The 21712-nt window shown below is 51.9% G+C and overlaps 3 protein-coding genes and 1 long non-coding RNA gene across 4 annotated transcripts; 2 read left to right on the forward strand and 2 right to left on the reverse strand.

The window, feature by feature from the left end:
- Positions 1–1225: 1225 nt before the first annotated feature.
- On the forward strand, positions 1226–2339 carry LOC134009534 (uncharacterized). Its single transcript, XR_009928242.1, has 3 exons — positions 1226–1323; positions 1426–1538; positions 1958–2339. It is a non-coding gene; the product is annotated as an uncharacterized LOC134009534 (long non-coding RNA).
- LOC134009533 (GTPase IMAP family member GIMD1-like) lies at positions 2326–5344 on the reverse strand. The gene is given in 4 exon segments (XM_062449042.1): positions 2326–2531; positions 2533–2939; positions 2975–3772; positions 4865–5344. Coding segments are annotated over 3 exon segments (873 nt in total). The 5' UTR covers positions 3324–3772; positions 4865–5344; the 3' UTR covers positions 2326–2414.
- A 738-nt stretch (positions 5345–6082) lies between these two features.
- On the reverse strand, positions 6083–7857 carry LOC134009900 (dickkopf-related protein 2-like). The gene is made up of 4 exons (XM_062449660.1): positions 7538–7857; positions 7027–7186; positions 6731–6832; positions 6083–6580 (listed from the first exon to the last, which is right to left on the reverse strand). The coding sequence occupies exons 1-4, from the start codon at positions 7703–7705 to the stop codon at positions 6225–6227; spliced, it is 786 nt and encodes a 261-aa protein (XP_062305644.1). The 5' UTR covers positions 7706–7857; the 3' UTR covers positions 6083–6224.
- A 5744-nt stretch (positions 7858–13601) lies between these two features.
- Positions 13602–21421, forward strand: sgms2b (sphingomyelin synthase 2b). Its single transcript, XM_062449036.1, has 6 exons — positions 13602–13785; positions 15491–16172; positions 18095–18212; positions 18298–18451; positions 18665–18831; positions 20768–21421. The coding sequence occupies exons 2-6, from the start codon at positions 15640–15642 to the stop codon at positions 20951–20953; spliced, it is 1158 nt and encodes a 385-aa protein (XP_062305020.1). The 5' UTR covers positions 13602–13785; positions 15491–15639; the 3' UTR covers positions 20954–21421.
- The last annotated feature ends 291 nt before the right edge of the window (positions 21422–21712 follow it).

Genomic DNA, 21712 nt, shown 5'->3' on the forward strand with positions numbered 1-21712 from the left:
TCTCCCCTCCTCCCCCCCTCCCCTCTCCCCCCTCTCCCCTCCTCCCCCCCTCCCCTCTCCCCTCCTCCCCCCCTCCCCCCCTCCCCTCCTCCCCCCTCTCCCCTCCTCCCCCCCTCCTCCCCCCCTCCCTCCACCCCCCTCTCCCCTCCTCCCCCCCTCCCCTCCAACCCTCCTCTCCCCTCCTCCCCCCTCCCCTCTCCCCCCTCCCCTCTCCCCTCCTCCCCCCCTCCCCACTCCCCCCTCTCCCCTCCTCCCCCCCTCCCCTCTCCCCCCTCTCCCCTCCTCCCCCCCTCCCCTCCACCCCCCCTACTCCCCTCCACCCCCCCTCCCCTCCTCCCCCCTCTCCCCCCCTCCCCTCTCCCCCCCTCCCCTCTCCCCCTCTCCCCTCCTCCCCCCCCTCCCCTCTCCCCCCTCCCCTCCTCCCCCCCTCCCTCTACCCCTCCTCCCCCCTCCCCTCTCCCCCCTCTCCCCTCCTCCCCCCTCTCCCCTCCTCCCCCCTCCCCTCTCCCCCCCTCCCCTCCACCCCCCCTCTCCCCTCTCCCCCCTCCCCTCCACCCCCCCTCTCCCCTACTCCCCCTCCACCCCCCCTCTCCCCTCCTCCCCCCTCTCCCCTCCTCCCCCCTCTCCCCTCCTCCCCCCTCCCCTCTCCCCCCCTCCCCTCCACCCCCCCTCTCCCTCCTCCCCCCCTCCCCTCCACCCCCCCTCTCCCCTCCTCCCCCCTCCCCTCCACCCCCCTCTCCCCACCTCCCCCCTCCCCTCCACCCCTCCTCTCCCCTCCTCCCCCCCTCCCCTCCCCCCTCTCCCCTCCTCCCCCCTCCCCTCTCCCCTCCTCCCCCCTCCCCTCTCCCCCCTCTCCCCTCCTCCCCCCCTCCCCTCTCCCCCTCTCCCCTCCTCCCCCCTCCCCTCCACCCCCCCTCTCCCCTCCACCCCCCCTCCCCTCTCCCCCCCTCCCCTCTCCCCTCCTCCCCCCTCCCCTCTCCCCCCTCTCCCCTCCTCCCCCCCTCCCCTCTCCCCTCCTCCCCCCCTCCCCTCTCCCCCCTCTCCCCTCCTCCCCCCTCTCCCCTCCTCCCCCCCTCCCCTCTCCCCCCCTCCCTCCACCCCCCTCTCCTCTCCCCCCTCCCCTCCACCCCCCTCTCCCCTCCTCCCCCCCTCCCCTCCACCCCTCCTCTCCCCTCCTCCCCCCTCCCCTCTCCCCCCCTCCCCTCCTCCCCCTCTCCCCCCAGACTCCCCCTGTCCCCCCCCTCCACAAGCTGCCCCCACAGGAGAACGAGCAGACCATGGAGTACTTCACACAGCAGGTGCTGCTGCTGAGGGAGAAAGCAAGTAAGATACACACACACACATCACACACGCACACACACATCACACACACACACACACACCACACACACACACTCCCCCCCTGTGTGTGTGGTGTGTGTGTAGTGCTCCACAGCTCTGTGAGGAGGAGAAGAAGCTGCTGGTGGAGAACGCCCGTCTGAAGAAGGACATCTCAGACCTGAAGACCCAACTACACACCAGCCAGAGGAAGAGGCTAGGTACCACACACACACACGCGCACACACACGCGCACACACACACGCGCACGCACACACGCACGCACACACACACACACGCACACACACGCACGCGCACGCAACACACACACACACACACAGACACACACACACCAGCCAGAGGAGGGGCCTGGCCGCTCTCAGGCCCCAGCCTGGCCGCTCTCAGGCGCCAGCCTGGCCGCTCTGAGGCTCCAGCCTGGCCGCTCTGAGGCTCCAGCCTGGCCGCTCTGAGGCCCCAGCCTGGCCGCTCTGAGGCCCCAGCAGCTTCTCAGCAAGATGAGGCGAGGAGAGGATGAGGCTGTTTAAACATGGAGGAGGAGGATGAGGCCTTTTAAGATGTTTCATAACATGAACATTATGGTGTGTTGCAGTGGCTAATTACTTCCTGTTTTCTTTTTCAGCTAAAGCACTGTTCAGTCCTGCTCCTGCCCTGCCTCCACATCTGCTTCTGCTCTAAACCTGCCCGTTCCTCCAGAACCGGTCCTGCCTCCACACCTGCCTCCACACCTGCCCCTGCCTCTACACCTGCCCCCGCCTCCACACCTGCCTCTGCCTCTACACCTGCCCCCGCCTCCACACCTGCCTCTGCCTCCACACCTGCCTCACGGAGAGAGAGAAACAGCCGGAGGAGGAGAGGAAACACAGCAGGCCAGACACACACACACACGTAAACACACACACCTCACCACACACACCTCACCACACACACCTCACCACACACACCTCAACACATACCAGACATGGTACAGAGGATGGATCAAATAAATGTACAACTTTTGAAAATGTGTTTTTTATTGTTTTGTCATGGTCTGGATCAGGTCAACAGAGGTCAGTCTGTAGCTGGTCAGTTATCCAGGTTCAGGGGTCAGGGGTCAGGGCTGTGTGTCTGTTCTGAGCAGACAGGGCCAGGACGCGGTCCCTGAGAGGCCGTCCTTCTATCTCTGGCCAATCAGATGAGCCGTTCAGGAACAGGCACCTGCCCCCCCACTGTGTCAATCAAAGCTCTGAGCGAATCAGACGCCTGGGTCAGGTAAGGCTCCATCCTAAGCCCCGCCTCCCTCAGAGAGTCAGCGTGGGTCACGACCAGCAGAGCGTGACTGTTCCAACCTGGACCCAGCACAGCCTGGACACACAAACACACACACACACAGCCTCGGTCAGTGCCAGCACAGCCTGGACACACACATAAAAATATGTTTATACACATTATATACACACGTATATACACACACATACACACACACATTAATACTTTGGAACACACTGTGTGTGTGTGTGTTCCTACCTCAGTACTGAGGGTCAGGTGTGTGTCCAGTATAGGTACATCTGCCCTCACCACCAACACCACAACATGAACTCCCTCCACGAACTGTTCACGCACTCTCCCCCTGATCTCCCCCTCTCTCCCCCCCTCTCCCCCCTCTCTGGGGGAGGCAAAGGGGGCGTGTCCATCACCCTTAGTCTCAGGTCAGACTCCGCCCCTTTCCGGCGGAAGTATTTGAGAAAGTTCGACAGCGCAGATCACATGACCCGGTCACAAAACTCCAGACAGCCCTGCCGGAACTCTCCTCCTCCAATCAGAACGTTCCCCACAGAGCTCCGCCCACTCTGCACCTTGCCCAATAGCAGCACGTTCAGGCTCAGCACACTGGGGTCGTCGTGGCGATGATCCCGGTCACCATGGTGAACACCGTGTTCGTCATGGAAACGTTGATGGCCTTGGTTGCTACAGTGCTCCTGATCTGCTCTATCATTGGTGGGCTGCATGGTGGTTGCTATGACTGCTAACCAACAGGAAGGCAGTCTTCACTGTCAGGTAAACATTTCTATTGTTAATTTTAGTAAAAATACATAAAGAAACTAAATGGATGAAAATGTTTGTAATTGAATACAGCTCAATGCTGTGAGAGTGTGCGTGTGTGTGTCTGTGAGAGTGTGTGTCCTACCTGATCAGTGGTCTCAGGAGTGATCAGCAGAGAAGCTCCTGACACACTAGCAGCTTCATAAAGGAAGGGAACAGAGGCACACCCTGTGTGTGTGTGTGTGTGTGTGTGTGTGTGTGTGTGTGTGTGTGTGTGTGTGTGTGTGTGTGTGTATGCTCTAGTTACTGTATAACCACCTCTCCCTACCTGTCTCTAGTGATAACACTGGGGCATTAGTCTTATCACTTCTGGGCAGTAAAGTGTGTGTTTGTGTGTGATCCTATCAGAGCAGAGCTGTAAAACAGAAGACAAACAAGACTGCTGGAGGATTACATTTACATTTAGTCATTTAGCAGAGCGACTTACAGTAAGTACAGGGACATTCTCCCCGAGGCAAGTAGGGTGAAGTGCCTTGCCCAAGGACACAACGTCATTTTTCACAGCCAGGAATCAAACCAGCAACCTTCGGATTACTAGCCCAATTCCCTAACCGCTCAGCCACCTGACTCCCAATCACCTGATGTGAATCAACTTCTCCACATACACACACACAAATATGTACAATGAATATATCCACACATACATGTACTTCTGCACGTGTTGGACTTGAGTTTCTCTCTTCTCCCTTTCTATGCATCTTTTCTTCTACCTCCTCTCTCTCTCCTCTCTCTCCTCTCTCTCCTCTCTCTCTCCTCTCTCCTCTCTCTTCTCTGTCTCCTCTCTCTCCTCTCTCTCTCCTCTCTCTCCTCTCTCTCTCCTCTCTCTCCTCTCACTCTCCTCTCTCCTCTCTCTCCTCTCTCTCCCCTCTCCTCTCTCTCCTGTCGAACGATCGTGTGGGGACTCGAGGTCGCTGACCGGGGTGCTGGTCCCCCGGCAACAAATGTACTGTTACGCCTCGCTACGCCACCCAACTCTCGCACGGGGTCTCACGAATTTGCATAGGCTACGTGTGCGGAGAACACACGCTTGGCTACGAGCTGGTCCGAGGCTCCCTCCCTCCCTGGAAAGGAATCTCCGCACCCAACCAAACCACGGTGTCACAGACGCTCACCGGGGCCTCCTGACGCAAACCTGGAGGGATCTTTTATAGCAGCAAACGTTTATAGGCCCTTTTTTGGGCAAAACATCATAATTTATCGATCACTTATTCCTATGGCTACGTTTCGCTTCCGGTTACCGCGCCCTTCCCACCCGATAACAAAAACGTTCAAGAGCCCTCCTCCGCCCTTATTCCCCCCGTTAGTTTATCTGTGAGACGCAACACCGCACCTATCGAGAGAGTATATGTGTCTGAGCAGATGAACACTTCAAGACCCTGTTTCGCGTAAACACCAGCTGGGCAGTTTTCGTGCCTAAATGACTGGTCGCGATTCCCGGGGAACTCACCTGAGTATCGGTGTGGGGCGCTGAGTGGATCCCTTGGTCTCGAGCGGGGGGCGCACAAATGGGCGGTAGAGCAACGACTGTCTTTTCAAATTTTTATTGGCAGATTATTGGAACAGATACAAAAGTGTAAAAAAGGAAAAGAAAAAGGTAAGCTAAAGCCTCCTTGATTAAGGCACGACAAAAAAAATAGGAAAACGCGGACCCTGGGTCACTAGTAAAACAGCAGCACAACTGACAGAAAAGAAAACTCTTTGCTAAAATAGGCACAGGCGGACACTCTACAGAAAAACAGGCTCAGGAACTAACAACCTCGACTACTCGACTCACGAAGTACAACTCTCAAAAAGCTTTCTCTCTACCCCCAACTTTCATTCTTATTTCTTTTAACACGTGATGGCCCTGTCTAGACTTTGACGCAGGTATCGGTCTACACGTTTCCTGTATTCTCCAAAAAGTTAAATGTGGTTCCATCTATTCAAGCATTTCCTAACCACATCCTCTGCATTTATCATACTGAAACACTCCGTCTTAAACTTTTACACATTAGCAATACTACATATCCATTTTAAGATGCACATCTACAAAGTTTTTAAAATTCAAAAAAGGTAAAAAAGGTTCTAAAACATTTTCCAGCTATTTCTTAACATTCTTTAAAATATTATGCAAGCACTTTCTTAAAAAACATTTGCCAATGCACATTCTTTCTAATAAAACACATGCGTATGTTAGAGGTCAAAACTCCTCTTAAAAACACCAAACTTAAAATTGCAAAACCTTTATATATGTATGCAAGCATCTACAACTTTTTAATGCACAACTTGGATATACGTATGCACAAAGTCAAACACATTTGCCAAAATGCACACTTCTCATTATTAAGCATTATTCTTTTTTTTTTTTTTTTAATTGTTTCTCCAAAGTCCATCAAAACGAATGCTCCTTCAGGGGCGTTCGACACTCCTCTCTCTCCTCTCTCCTCTCACTCCTCTCTCTCTCCTCTCTCTCTCCGGTCTCTCCTCTCTCTCTTGCTTTCCCTTTCTTTCTCTCGCACTCCTCCCCCTCTCCATTTTTCCCTCTCTTTCTCTCTCTCTCTCTTTCTCTCTCACACGCACACATATTTAGACACACAGAACACCAGCTGTACAGTACTTGTAAATACTTTTATTAAAAAATCATAGAAATCTTTGTTCCCCTCTGAAGTATGTTACATCTGGGAGAATTTTTGAAACACACACACACAGATACACACACAGAGATACACACACACACAGTCTTGAAGTCTTCAGGTTGGATTGTAACCTCATCCTCCTCCATCAGGCTGGATGATCACTTTATTCCCTCCTTCTCTCCTCTCCTCTCTTCACTCTCTCTGGCAGACATGAAGTCGAGCTTTCGTTGGCGACGGCAGCGACGAAGACGAGGATGATGATGCCGATGAACGGTGGGCGTGGCCTGTGAGCTGGTGGGCGTGGCCTGTGAGCTGTTGGGCGTGGCCTGTGAGCTGTTGAGCGTGGCGTGCCAGCGGCCTGCAGCTAAGCCCCGCCCCACAGTCGCAGCGCTGGAACAGCTCCAGGCTGTGATGTAACTTCCTGCGCTGGCGTGTGCACACCTGTCCCAGCAGCACCAGAGGTTTACACACACGGGACCAGAAGTGCCGCGCACAGCAGTGCCCCAGGCTGCAGTCAGCTGACCTCACGCAGGGGGAACCCGGACCACCTGGGGGGGGGGGGGTACAAACGGGAGGAAGGGTGTGTATAGGATGTGTGTGAGTATAGTGCGTGTGTATACAGTTTGTGGGTATGAATGTGTATAGAGTGTGTGTGCGTGTGGTGTGTGTGTATAATGTCCGTGTGTGTGGATGGTTACCTTTGGTGGAAGGTTTGGTGGGGCTCTTCCCAGTCTTCCTCCCTCCTCTCCTCCATCCCAGATCCTGGATGCTGTGAGACACGACCACTGGAACACACGCATCTGAGAGAGGGGGGGAGGAGAGAGGGAGGGAGGGGGGAGGGGAGAGGGAGGGGAGAGGGAGGGAGAGGAGAGGGAGGGGGGAGGGGAGACAGAGACAGGTGTGAGGATCTGGTGAGCTTCAGAACCACCATGTTCATGCAGGTGTGTGTGTGTGTGTGTGTGTGTGATTTTCAGGAGAGTTCTAAGGTCCTTACTGTTGCTACAGTGGTTGCCGGAGCAGCACATGCCATCTCTATGGCAACGCCTCTTCTTCCTGCGGCAGGTGAGACAGCGAGGTGGGGCAGGGTTTCTCCGGGAGGGGGCGTGGCAATAACTGCCCTCGCTGCATTCCAAATCACTAATACATGGATACACCTGGAGGATGAGGGGAGGAGAGGAGAGGGAGGAGAGGAGAGGAGAGGGAAGAGAGGGTTAGTACATGATATATCCTGTTTTATAAATACAGATTCATATGTTATGCAGTGAATATCCCAAAAGGCCAAAAGTATGAAGTTTCAAATTACTTTCTCTTTCTGTGCAACTATTTATCTCCCTTCCTCTCCTCTCTCTCTCTCTCTCTCTCTCTCTCTCTCTCTCTCTCCCTCTCTCTCTCTCCCTCCCTCTCTCTCTCCCCCCCCTCTCTCTCTCTTCCCCTCTTTCTCTCTCTCTCTCTCTCCCCCCCTCCCTCCCTCTCTCTCTCTCTCTCTCCCTCTCTTCTCTTCTTACCATATCGTCTCCTCTGTCTCCTATGCTCCGGTTGAACGCCTGCACGTGCGACTCCCGTAGGATGACCGTTCTGATAGAGTTGAGTTTGACACGCGCCTCTCCGGTCCATGCCATGACGGCCAACACCACCAGCACCCACGAGACTCGCCCCTGTCCAGGGATCTGCATGCTGGGATAGAACTAAAACGATCTGAAGAGCAGGTACTGTGGTGAGTTTGTTCTGCCGCGAGAAGCGGCAGGTATCCCTCAAAATGCTTGTTCGGAGTGTCCTCGCGCGGAGTGTCCTCGCGCCTGGTCTCCGTGATGCTCGAGGATGCTTGAGGTCCGCTGTTTCCAGATGCTCGGTTTTATAACCCCGCCAGCCGCGCACGCCCACCCTGCCTCCGTCCAACCATCGACCGGTCCCAACATCCGTGACTCTCCCCCGCCCCGCGCGCGCCCCTCCTTCTCTCACATCGATACCTTGAAGCCTATCGATACGGTGAACGAAGGAGCGCGAGCCTGCGCATCTGGGATCAAAAACTCATTTGCACACGTCCGCCCAAACTGGTGACATGTGAGTCTAGCTGCCGTCTGAATCTGGTGTGGTGTGAAGGGAACTGAAACACCGTAAACCTCTCCCGTGAATGAACGTCTACAGAAACGCTTTGATAATAAACTCCCGCCGTCTCAAACATAAAAGTATAGTTTATACACAAGCACGCGCCGGATTCCCACGAGCGTCCCGTCCGCCCACTCATGAGCATGTGGGGGCACGAGGAGGACTGACAGCATGTTCACTTCTTCACACTTCATACTTGAACGTGTGTTCTATGCACGTGCGTGTGACTGATACCACGCACGCTCGTTGTTCCCTAGTAACCTGAGAACAACCAGGCTTATATAAACAGTCATTATTACTGTAAACCGCTGCAGGGGATCTCGCGCTCGGTTAACTTACTTCCGAACAGCGGAGAGGAAAGTTTGTCCCTTTGGGAAGTGTAAGGTGATCTCTGATTGTGTGTGTGTGCATAATTGTGAGTTTTCGCGCACAGCGGAAGGTGTGTGCAAGCAACAAGTGTTGCCGCCTCGTTAGCAATGTTCAACAAGAAGGACAGTGCTTTCATATCACACACATCCTAGCAGAGTTAACCTGCTGTGGTACACACACACCCATCCCTAGCAGAGTTAACCTGCTGTGGTACACACACACACAGCCCTAACAGAGTTAAGCTGCTGTGGCACACACACACCCAGCCCTAACAGAGTTAACCTGCTGTGGTACACACACACCCAGCCCTAGCAGAGTTAAGCTGCTGTGGCACACACACACCCAGCCCTAGCAGAGTTAACCTGCTGTGGTACACACACACCCAGCCCTAACAGAGTTAACCTGCTGTGGTACACACACACCCAGCCCTAGCAGAGTTAAGCTGCTGTGGCACACACACACCCAGCCCTAGCAGAGTTAACCTGCTGTGGTACACACACACCCAGCCCTAACAGAGTTAACCTGCTGTGGTACACACACACCCATCCCTAGCAGAGTTAAGCTGCTGTGGCACACACACACCCAGCCCTAGCAGAGTTAACCTGCTGTGGTACACACACACCCAGCCCTAGCAGAGTTAACCTGCTGTGGTACACACACACCCAGCCCTAGCAGAGTTAAGCTGCTGTGGCGTGGCATCTGAACAGACTGTCTTTCCCCTAATTCGCTTAGCATGCCCCATGTCTGTGTGTGAGTTTGTGTGTATTTGTGTGTATCTGTGTGTGTCTGTGTAGTGTAAGTGTGTGTGTGTATGTGTGTGTGTGTGTGTGTGTGCTGAGTAAGTAAAGGTAATAACAGGTATAGTCTGTGATAGCTGTGATTTATTTACAGATGTTTTATATTTAAATATCTTTAATAAATCTGCAATAATGTCTCCAGTATCGTATAGTATGATTTCTCGCAGGTCAAGAGTTTAAACCCCCCCAAACACACACACACACACACGTAGAATATGATGTGTATTGTAGGATCATGGGAGAGTGTGTGTGTTTGTGTGAGACAGTGAGACAGTATGCTTTCATCAGATGTCATGATGACATGTTACAGAACACCCATTGTAATATCCAGTTCAGTGTGTGCGTGTGTGTGTGTGTGTGTGTGTAATATCCTGTAAGGTCCTGCTTGTAGTCAAGATCAAAGGAGGAGATGTAGAGCTGAGCACACCCCCTCCCCTGAGGTATGACCTGTGTGTGTGTGTGTTGGGGAGTATGTTGAGATGTGTGTGTCTTGAGGAGTGTGTGTGTGTGAGTGTGTGTGTGTGTGTGAGTGTGTGTGTGAGTGTGTGTGAGTGTGTGTGTGTTAGAACATGTGTTGGACACACGTGGTATTACGGTCTGTCTCTCTGCCATCAGGGTCAGGGGTCAAGGGTCAAGGGTCAGGGTCAGGGTAAGGTCACAGAACACAGAACACAGAACACAGAACATAGAAGACACATACACACCCTAATGTGAGTGTATGTGTGTGTGAGTGTGTTTTTGTGTTTCATGCACAGTTCTGCTGTAAGACAGTGTAGGTGTGTTTCACCAGTGGGATCTGTGAAACCAAGTAAGAAACAATTACCTCATTCACTCTCTGCCCCCCCCCTCTCTGTCCCCCCCCCCTCTCTGTCCCCCCCCTCTCTGTCCCCCCCTCTCTCTGTCGCCCCCCTCTCTGTCCCCCCCTCTCTCTGTCCCCCCCTCTCTCTGTCCCCCCCCTCTCTGTCCCCCCCTCTCTCTCCCACTCTCTCTCTCTCCCACTCTCTCTCTCCCACTCTCTCTCTCTCACTCTCTCTCCCACCCTCTCTCTCTCTCCCCTGCTCTCTCTCTCCCCTGCTCTCTCTCTCCCCTGCTCTCTCTCTCCCCCTCTTTCTCTCCCCCTCTCTCTCTCCCCTGCTCTCTCTCTCCCCTGCTCTCTCTCTCCCCCTCTCTCTCTCCCCTGCTCTCTCTCTCCCCCTCTCTCTCTCCCCTGCTCTCTCTCTCCCACTCTCTCTCTTCCACTCTCTCTCTCTCCCCCTCTCTCTCTCCCCTGCTCTCTCTCTCCCCTGCTCTCTCTCTCCCCTGCTCTCTCTCTCCCCCTCTCTCTCCCCTGCTCTCTCTCTCCCACTCTCTCTCTCCCCCTCTCTCTCTACCCTGCTCTCTCTCTCCCCTGCTCTCTCTCTCTACAACCACATATTCACTCATGTGTTTAAGCCCCCTTCTCTCCCTAATTAAATGACAGAGAGAGAGATGGAAAGTAACAGGGATGTCTGTGAGAGAGAGAGATTATAAAAGAGCATGAAAAAGACAGACAAAGGCAGAGAGAGAGACACAGAAAGAGAGAGAGAGACACAGAAAGAGAGAGAGAGAGACACAGAAAGAGAGAGAGACACACAGAAAGAGAGAGAGAGAGACACAGAAAGAGAGAGAGAGACACACAGAAAGAGAGAGAGAGACACAGAAAGAGAGAGAGACATAGAAAGAGAGAGACACAGAAAGAGAGAGAGAGACACAGAAAGAGAGAGAGAGACACACAGAAAGAGAGAGAGACACAGAAAGAGAGAGACACACAGAAAGAGAGAGAGAGAGACACACAGAAAGAGAGAGAGAGACAAAGGCAGAGAGAGGGACAGGGGTGTTGGGTTCCTATACACAAACCCAACAGTGCAGTGTGGTGTCACCCTCCAGGTGTGTGTTTATGTGTGTTTATGTGTGTCTATATGTGTGTATGTGTGTGTATGGTGATTGCACCTGTAGCTCCCTACACAGAACCATTGTTTTAGCTTCCTCTTGCGTCATCCAGATCATGTTTACTGTGAGTGTGTGAGTGTGTGGCTGTGTGTGTGAGTGTGTGAGTGTGTGTGTGATCAGGACCAGAGTGATCTGATCTGTTTGTGTTGCTCCTCTTTACGGCTGCAACTAGGAAGTCAACCTGCACCAACATAAACACACACACACACTGATCCTGATAAGATCAGCTTAACCTTTCAACAGCTGTGATGTCCTCACCTGCCTATCTGTCTACCTGTCCATCTGTCTGTCTGTCTGTCTACCTGTCTGTCTGTCTGTCTGTCCATCTGTCTGTCTGTCCATCTGTCTGTCTGTCTACCTGTCCATCTGTCTGTCTGTCTACCTGTCCATCTGTCTGTCTATCTGTCCATCTGTCTGTCTGTCTACCTCTCCATTTGTCTGTCTGTCCATCTGTCTGTCTGTCTACCTGTCCATCTGTCTGTCTGTCTGTCTGTCTACCTGTCCATCTGTCTTTCTGTCTACCTGTCCATTGGTCTGTCTGTCTATCTGTCCATCTGTCTGTCTGTCTACCTGTCCATCTGTCTGTCTGTCTGTCTATCTGTCCATCTGTCTGTCTGTCTACCTGCCCATCTGTCTGTCTGTCTGTCTACCTCTCCATCTGTCTTTCTGTCTACCTGTCCATCTGTCTGTCTGTCTGTCTGTCTACCTGTCCATCTGTCTTTCTGTCTATCTGTCCATCTGTCTGTCTGTCTACCTGTCCATCTGTCTGTCTGTCTACCTGTCCATCTGTCCATCTGTCCATCTGTCTGTCTGTCTGTCTGTCTGTCTGTCTACCTGTTCATCTGTCTGTCTGTCTGTCTACCTGAACTGTTCTTCTATCAACAACTGTGAAAAGAATTGTAACAACGTTCGATAGGAGTGTTTAACAGCCCCTTCCCTCCCCCCATATTCTCTCTCTCTCTCTCTCTCTCTCTCTATCTCTCTCTCTCTCTCTCTCTCTCTCTCTCTCTCTCTAGCTCTCACACACACACACACACACACACACACAGAGAAGAGTGGAGTGATTGCTGGTCCGGACGGAGTCTGGTCTCAGTATCGTGGCTCCTAGCTGTTTCACCCAGCAGCAGGGGATGAATGGAACTGCTTTTTGAAACGACCAGAATGTTACTGTCTTCTAAAGGAGGGGAGAAGAGAGTAGAGATGGGGGAGGGAGGAGAGATGGGGGAGGGAGAGAGGAGGAGACAGAAAGGAGGGGGGAGAAAGAATGGTGACATGGACTCGGGAGACTCCCCCCCCTCTCTCTGTCTCTCTCCCCCCCTCTCTCTCTCTTTCTCTCTCCCCCCTCTCTCTCCCTGTCTCTCTCCCCCCTCTCTCTCCCTGTCTCTCTCCCCCCTCTCTCTCTCTGTCTCTCCCCCCCTCTCTCTCTGTCTCTCTCCCCCCTCTCTCTCTCTGTCTCTCTCCCCCTTCTCTCTCTTTCTCTCTCCCCCCCTCTCTCTCTGTCTCTCTCCCCCCTCTCTCTCTCTGTCTCTCTCCCCCCACTCTCTCTCTGTCTCTCTCCCCCCTCTCTCTCTCTGTCTCTCTCCCCCCCTCTCTGTCTCTCTCTCTCTCTCTCTCTCTGTCTCTCCCCTGTCTTTCTCCTACGTACAACACCACCCAGAGCTGACGTCACCTGCAGACAGCAGGTCTGAGCAGTCAGCTGTCAGCCTGCCTCACAGCGCCCTCTGGTGGAGACACAGCGCACATCACCCTCCTCTCCCCACGGAGCCGAGTCAGAGTTCAAGTATTACCTGTTGACACCAGGGGCGAAACTGAACTGACACACACACACGAAGGTGTTTCCCGCTCAGAACCTGAAGACGGGAGATGCGCGTGGTTCAGTCTATGTGAAAGGAAACACATTCAGTCTGGAGATGTTCTCTAAAAGCGTAACATGTACAACAGATCTGTGTACAATGTGCTCTGCTGAACACGGCTGTTCTCTCCGCGGTTCTGTCCCAAACAGCTTCTTTCAAACCCAGCCCTATGAGACGACATTGGTCATCTAGTTCTCACGCTCTCCTTTAATAACAGTAAATCACCACTATCCTCGCGTCATGTGTCGTTTACCGACCGCGGGTCCGGTTAGTCACAGGGATAAACGCGGCTTAATAGGAGAGGTGAGTTAAGCTGTTAGAGTTTGGAGTCGGACTGAATCAGTCTCCTATTCCGGAAAATACCGAAGTTAAATCCGAGCGATGACTCATTAGAACGAGACGTTTGGCGAGAAGTCACTTATTTGAAAGGAGTGGCCGGGCGTTCCTCATAGGGGAAGGGCGTCCGGTGCCGGGGGTGGGGCTAGAGCGAGAGGTGGCGACTTGTTGACTTTTGGAGGAGCGCACTGAGCTCGCGCCGCACCGAGAGACAGAAACGGGGAGTGAGGAAAGGACAAGTGACAAGGAAGGAAGTAAGAAAGTCGCAGTATTGTTCTTCATCTGAACGGATTCCCCCCCCCCCCTCCCGCTGTACTGCAACAGGTAAGAAACACTCCTTCTGATTCCGTACGGACGGAAAATGATGGTTGGTTGAACCTGGGTTCGAGTTAGCTTAGCTACGTGCTAAGTGCTGCACCTGGACAGGTGGGTGATGGTAGCTTCCTAGATCGCTGTCCGGGTCGTGATCAAGCCCGGCACACCAACACAGACCTGGTGTGGAAAGACCTTCAGGATGAGTTCTACTGTGATGTTATAATTGTGATGTTATAGCGTAACATTATAATTGTGTCTTGGGTTGTTTAAAAACCTATATCGTGCTGACTGGTAGTGGGAAAGATGCGTACGTCACAAACTGTGAAAACTTTAAGAAACAAATTCTGATTCTGATGATAATAAGAGGGCCCGTCTAGTGCATGTGAGCAATACAAACAGGAAACACGCGGATGTAGTTAGGTCAAACACACACACTCACACACACACACACACAAACACACTGAAGATTGAAATGGCTCACTGTGTAGACAGTATATACACAGTAAATATATATACATATATCATGCAAAGACTGAGACTCCGTAGATACACTGTGTATTTATACAGTATACACATTAGATAGCAGACACAGTGTGGGTCAGGGGTAGGTTACATTTACATTTAGTCATTTAGCAGACGCTCTTATCCAGAGCGTCTGCGATCTATCGACTTACAGTAAGTACAGGGACATTCCCCCGAGGCAAGTAGGGTGAAGTGCCTTGCCCAAGGACACAACGTCAGTTGGCATGACCGGGAATCGAACTGGCAACCTTCGGATTACTAGCCCGATTCCCTCACCACTCAGCCACCTGACTCCCCAGGTTATGGTGTGGAGAGAGAGGAAGAGAGAGGAAGAGAGAGGAAGTTAATTATTCACATTCTGTTAGTTATCAACTAATTGAGCACCTTGTCTGTCTGCCCCATAGTCACCACAGACTGCCTGTGTGTGGCCTGTGTGTGAGCCTGAGTGTGTGAGTGTGTGTGAGTGTGTGAGTGTGTGTGTGTCACATGTTGAAATTAAAATGGTTTTCTCAATAAATCTCTATAACAAAAGTCCTCTCTCTACACCCTCTCCCTCTCTCTTCTCTCCCCCTCCCCCTCTCCCTCCCCTAGTATTCCTCCCCCTCCTATTCTCTTGGGTACTCATTGGTTGTAATGATGAATTCAGGTCAACAAATATATAAACAAACAAATGTATTTTTATAAAATGTCTATCTCTCTGTCACACACACACACAGAGGGACCTGTCAGGTGTGAGGTGTTTGTTCAGGAGTGCAGGAATGGGTGTGTGTGTGTTCTCAGAAGGAATGTCTACTGTGTAAGTGTAGGTGTGTCTGCTTCTCTCTCAGGTTACTGAAATCTCCCACTGTCAGGTCCTACTTCCTGATGTGGATTACCTGTGTGTGTGTGTGTGTGTGTGTGTGTGTGTGTGTGTGTGTGTGTGTGAGAGAGTGAGTGTGTGTGTTATCTGAGAGAGAGAGAAGAGGAAAAGTAGTTTGTCTTATCGATTGTGTTGACTCTCCCCTTCCCTCCAGGTATCTGGAAACACAGGTGGCACACACACACACACACACACACAGATTCATGACTTTCTGTTTAACCAGTACTGCTGCCTCTCCTCCCCTCTCTAGCTTGTAAAGACTGGTTCCTGTAGTTAACATACCAAGCGTCCTAATTGGTCCTTGTGTGTTTGTGTGTGTGTGTGTGTTTGCAGGTGTTTGTGAAGCAGATGATCCCTGACCACAACAGAGAATCAGTAAACCTCTGGATCCTTCTGATTGGCCAAAGACGCTTTTCCAGTCAGCTGATTGGCCAGAAGACACATTTTAAGGCTCCTGACCAGTGAGGTGTGAGCGGGGGGCGATGGCTGCCTCAGAGTTGATGCTTGACGACCAGGACAGTGACAGGGCTCACCTGGAAGTCTCCATCACCATGGAAACCCCTCCCACCCCGCCATGCGTCGCCAACGGCAACCCCCAGCGCCCCGCTGTGGCGGCAGCGGAGACCAACCACACCCCCGACGACGGCGGGCGCAGCGGGAAGCGTAACCACGGCGACCGTCTGCCTGTCCGTCTGATTGGCCAGCTGCAGCGCTGCCTGAGGAAACGCCACGACTACGTCAAGATCGCCCTGCCGGGGGGGCGGGGCCCGCGGTTGCCACGGGAATGGTGGAAGACAGGGGTGGCGTTTGTGTACGCAACCTTTAACCTTGTCCTGACCACTGTGGTCATCACCGTGGTGCACGAGCGCGTTCCAGACAAGACCGTCAGCCCGCCGTTACCGGACAAGTTTTTTGACTACGTGGACCGGGTGCCCTGGGCCTTTACGGTCACCGAGGTCAACGGGCTCATCCTCATGGCCCTCTGGTTCATCCAGTGGCTGTTCCTCAAACACAAGTACGCTCTTGTCCTGCACTACTGGCTACTGGGGTTATACTGGGTAATAAGGGGTTCTACTGGGTAATAAGGAGTTCTACCGAGTAATAAGGAGTTCTACCGAGTAATAAGGAGTTCTACCGGGTAATAAGGAGTTCTACTGGGTAATAAGGAGTTCTACTGGGTAATAAGGAGTTCTACTGGGTAATAAGGATTTCTACTGGGTAATAAGGGGTTCTACTGGGTAATAAGGAGTTCTACTGAGTAATAAGGAGTTCTACTGAGTAATAAGGAGTTCTACCGAGTGATAAGGAGTTCTACCGGGTAATAAGGAGTTCTACTGGGTAATAAGGAGTTCTAGTGGGTAATAAGGAGTTCTACTGGGTAATAAGGGGTTCTACTGGGTAATAAGGAGTTCTACTGGGTAATAAGGAGTTCTACTGGGTAATACGGAGTTCTACTGGGTAATAAGGGGTTCTACTGGGTAATAAGGAGTTCTACTGGGTAATAAGGAGTTCTAGTGGGTAATAAGGAGTTCTACTGGGTAATAAGGGGTTCTACTGGGTAATAAGGAGTTCTACTGGGTAATAAGGAGTTCTACTGGGTAATAAGGAGTTCTACTGGGTAATAAGGAGTTCTACTGGGTAATAAGGGGTTCTACTGAGTAATAAGGAGTTCTACTGAGTAATAAGGAGTTCTACCGAGTAATAAGGAGTTCTACCGAGTAATAAGGAGTTCTACCGAGTAATAAGGAGTTCTACTGGGTAATAAGGGGTTCTACTGGGTAATAAGGAGTTCTACTGAGTAATAAGGGGTTCTACTGAGTAATAAGGAGTTCTACTGGGTAATAAGGGGTTATACTGGGTGATAAGGAGTTCTACTGGGTAATAAGAGGTTCTACTGGGTAATAAGGAGTTCTACTGGGTAATAAGGGGTTCTACTGGGTAATAAGGGGTTCTACTGGGTAATAAGGAGTTCTACTGGGTAATAAGGAGTTCTACTGGGTAATAAGGAGTTCTACTGGGTAATAAGGGGTTCTACTGAGTAATAAGGAGTTCTACTGGGTAATAAGGAGTTCTACTGAGTAATAAGGAGTTCTACCGAGTAATAAGGAGTTCTACCGGGTAATAAGGGGTTCTACTGGGTAATAAGGAGTTCTACTGGGTAATAAGGAGTTCTACTGGGTAATAAGGAGTTCTACTGGGTAATAAGGAGTTCTACTGGGTAATAAGGGGTTCTACTGAGTAATAAGGAGTTCTACTGAGTAATAAGGAGTTCTACCGAGTAATAAGGAGTTCTACCGAGTAATAAGGAGTTCTACCGAGTAATAAGGAGTTCTACCGAGTAATAAGGAGTTCTACCGGGTAATAAGGGGTTCTACTGGGTAATAAGGAGTTCTACTGAGTAATAAGGGGTTCTACTGAGTAATAAGGAGTTCTACTGGGTAATAAGAGGTTCTACTGGGTAATAAGGAGTTCTACTGGGTAATAAGGGGTTCTACTGGGTAATAAGGAGTTCTACTGGGTAATAAGGAGTTCTACTGGGTAATAAGGAGTTCTACTGGGTAATAAGGAGTTCTACTGGGTAATAAGGGGTTCTACTGAGTAATAAGGAGTTCTACTGAGTAATAAGGAGTTCTACCGAGTAATAAGGAGTTCTACCGAGTAATAAGGAGTTCTACCGAGTAATAAGGAGTTCTACCGAGTAATAAGGAGTTCTACCGGGTAATAAGGGGTTCTACTGGGTAATAAGGAGTTCTACTGAGTAATAAGGGGTTCTACTGAGTAATAAGGAGTTCTACTGGGTAATAAGAGGTTCTACTGGGTAATAAGGAGTTCTACTGGGTAATAAGGGGTTCTACTGGGTAATAAGGGGTTCTACTGGGTAATAAGGGGTTAATAAGGTGACGATTGGCCCTGCTGACCTCTGACCCCGCCCCCCAGGTCCATCATTGGCCGCAGGTGTTTCTTCCTGATAGGAACTCTTTACCTGTATCGCTGTGTCACCATGTACATCACCACCCTGCCTGTCCCTGGCAAGCACATGACCTGCGCCCCCAAGGTACGCACACACACTCCTACAGACACATGCACACACACACCCCTACACACACACACCATGTTGTGACAGTCCCCTCTCCCCCCAGCTGTACGGGGACTCGGAGGGCATGGTGTGGAGGATTCTGGGGCTGGTGGCCGGGGGCGGGCTCTCCATAACGGGGGGGCACCTGATGTGTGGAGACTTCCTGTACAGCGGACACACCATCATGCTCACCCTGGCTTACCTGTTCATCAAGGAGTGTAAGGAGCACACACACACCTAACACACACACCTAACACACACACCATCATGCTCACCCTGGCTTACCTGTTTATCATGGAGTTTAAGAAACTCACGTGTGTTTTGTGTTTTCATGTATGTGGGCCTAAGACACACTGATACACACACACGCACACACACAAGACAGACACTCACACACAGTCACATGATCGTGTTTGTTTACGTGTGTTTAGACTCCCCCCCCTCCATGTGGTGGTACCAGTGGCTCTGCTGGTTGCTAAGCGCCGTGGGCGTGGTCTGTATCCTGATTGGTCACGAGCACTACAGCATTGACGTAGTCATCGCTTACTTCATCACCTCCAGACTCTTCTGGTGGTACCACACCATGGCCCACACACAGGTATACACACACCTCACACACACACACCTCTCTCACACAGGTATACACACACCTCACACACACACACCTCTCTCACACAGGTATACACACACCTCACACACACAGGTATACACACACCTCACACACACACACCTCTCTCACACAGGTATACACACACCTCACACACACACACCTCTCTCACACAGGTATACACACACCTCACACACACACACCTCTCTCACACAGGTATACACACACCTCACACACACACACCTCTCTCACACAGGTATACACACACCTCACACACACACCTCTCTCACACAGGTATACACACACCTCACACACACACACCTCTCTCACACAGGTATACACACACCTCACACACACACACCTCTCTCACACAGGTATACACACACCTCACACACACACACCTCTCTCACACAGGTATACACACACCTCACACACACACACCTCTCTCACACAGGTATACACACACCTCACACACACACCTCTCTCACACAGGTATACACACACCTCACACACACACACCTCTCTCACACAGGTATACACACACCTCACACACACACCTCTCTCACACAGGTATACACACACCTCACACACACACACCTCTCTCACACAGGTATACACACACCTCACACACACACCTCTCTCACACAGGTATACACACACCTCACACACACACACCTCTCTCACACAGGTATACACACACCTCACACACACACCTCTCTCACAAGCACACACAGGTATACACCTCACACACACAGGTATACACACACCTCACACACACACACCTCTCTCACAAGCACACACAGGTATACACCTCACACACACACACCTCTCTCACAAGCACACACAGGTATACACCTCATACACACAGGTATACACACACCTCACACACACACACCTCTCTCACAAGCACACACAGGTATACACCTCACACACACAGGTATACACACACCTCACACACACACACCTCTCTCACAAGCACACACAGGTATACACCTCACACACACAGGTATACACACACCTCACACACACACACCTCTCTCACAAGCACACACAGGTATACACCTCACACACACAGGTATACACACACCTCACACACACACACCTCTCTCACAAGCACACACAGGTATACACCTCACACACACAGGTATACACACACCTCACACACACACACCTCTCTCACACAGGTATACACACACCTCACACACACACACCTCTCTCACAAGCACACACAGGTATACACACACCTCACACACACACACCTCTCTCACAAGCACACACAGGTATACACACACCTCACACACACAGGTATACACACACCTCACACACACACCTCACACACACACACCTCACACACACAGGTATACACACACCTCACACACACAGGTATACACCTCACACACACACACCTCACACACACAGGTACACACCTCACACACACACCTCATACACACAGGTATACACACACCTCATACACACACACCTCTCTCACAAGCACACACAGGTACACACCTCACACACACAGGTATACACACACCTCATACACACACACCTCTCTCACAAGCACACACAGGTACACACCTCACACACACAGGTACTCACACACACACACACACTCACCCCATACACACACACACACACCTCACACTCACACACACACACACCTCACACACACAGGTACTCACACACACACACACTCACCCCATACACACACACCTCTCTCACAAGCACACACAGGTACACACCTCACACACACAGGTACTCACACACACACACACTCACCCCATACACACACACACACACCTCTCTCACGAGCACACACAGGTACACACACACACACACCTCACACTCACACACACCTCTCTCACACACACACACACCTCACACACATATCTCACACTCCCCATGTCTGGCTGTTCTCTCTCCCCAGGGTCTACGTGGTGTTCCTAACAACTACCTCTCTAGAACCTGGTGGAATCCTGTGTTTAACTTCCTGGAGAAGAATGTTCTAGAAGCAGTTCCCTGCACGTTCTCCTGGCCCATCTCACTGCGCTCCCTCTGCCCTCACCCCCCCTGCCGACACTACGCCATGGTGCACAGCAGAGGAGAGGAGTGAGGAGGAGGGTAGGAGGAGGAGGAGAGGAGGAGGAGGAGAGGAGGAGGAGAGGAGGAGGAGGGGAGGAGGAGGAGGGGAGGAGGAGAGGAGGAGGAGAGGAGGAGGAGGGGAGGAGGAGGGGAGAAGGGGAGAGGAGATCCCTTCCACCCATCTCTCCCCCTCCTCAACCGCCTGCATCATCTCTTCTCCCTCTCTCTCTTTCCCCATGCTCTGACGGACCAATGGAAAACTGCCTTACTACTTCCCCCCTTTCCCTTGATGGACCAATAGGAAACAGTCTTACATCCCCCCTTCCCTGATGGACCAATAGGAGACTGAGCCAGACTGAGCAGAAGGGAAGGGATGTAGTTGTTATTGACATCACACACTGTTCCTGAAGCCGTGCTCTACAGCTGTTTATTAGTATTTAATTCCTTGTTGACTGTATTAACACTGTTCTTCGTTTTGATAATAAATCCCTTATTTCTACTCCTGTGATTGGTGGAGGGGCACTCAGAGGGGGAGGAGGAGGGCAAGAGGGGGGGAGGAGGGGGAGAGGGGAGGGAGGAGGAGAGGAGGAGGGGAGGGAGGAGGAGGAGGAGGGGGGGGGGAGGAGGAGGGAGGGAGGAGGAAGAAAAGAGAGAAGGAGTGAGAGATACTGGCTCTGTCCTCATCACTGTCCATCCAGAGGGAAGAGGTGTGTGTGTGTGAGAGAGACAGAGAGAGACAGAGGTGAGTTGGCGTCCAGTCTTGACAGTTCTGGTGTCTGTTCTGTAACTA

This window comes from Osmerus eperlanus, chromosome 23, assembly GCF_963692335.1.
Source record: "Osmerus eperlanus chromosome 23, fOsmEpe2.1, whole genome shotgun sequence".
Lineage (NCBI taxonomy): Eukaryota > Metazoa > Chordata > Actinopteri > Osmeriformes > Osmeridae > Osmerus > Osmerus eperlanus.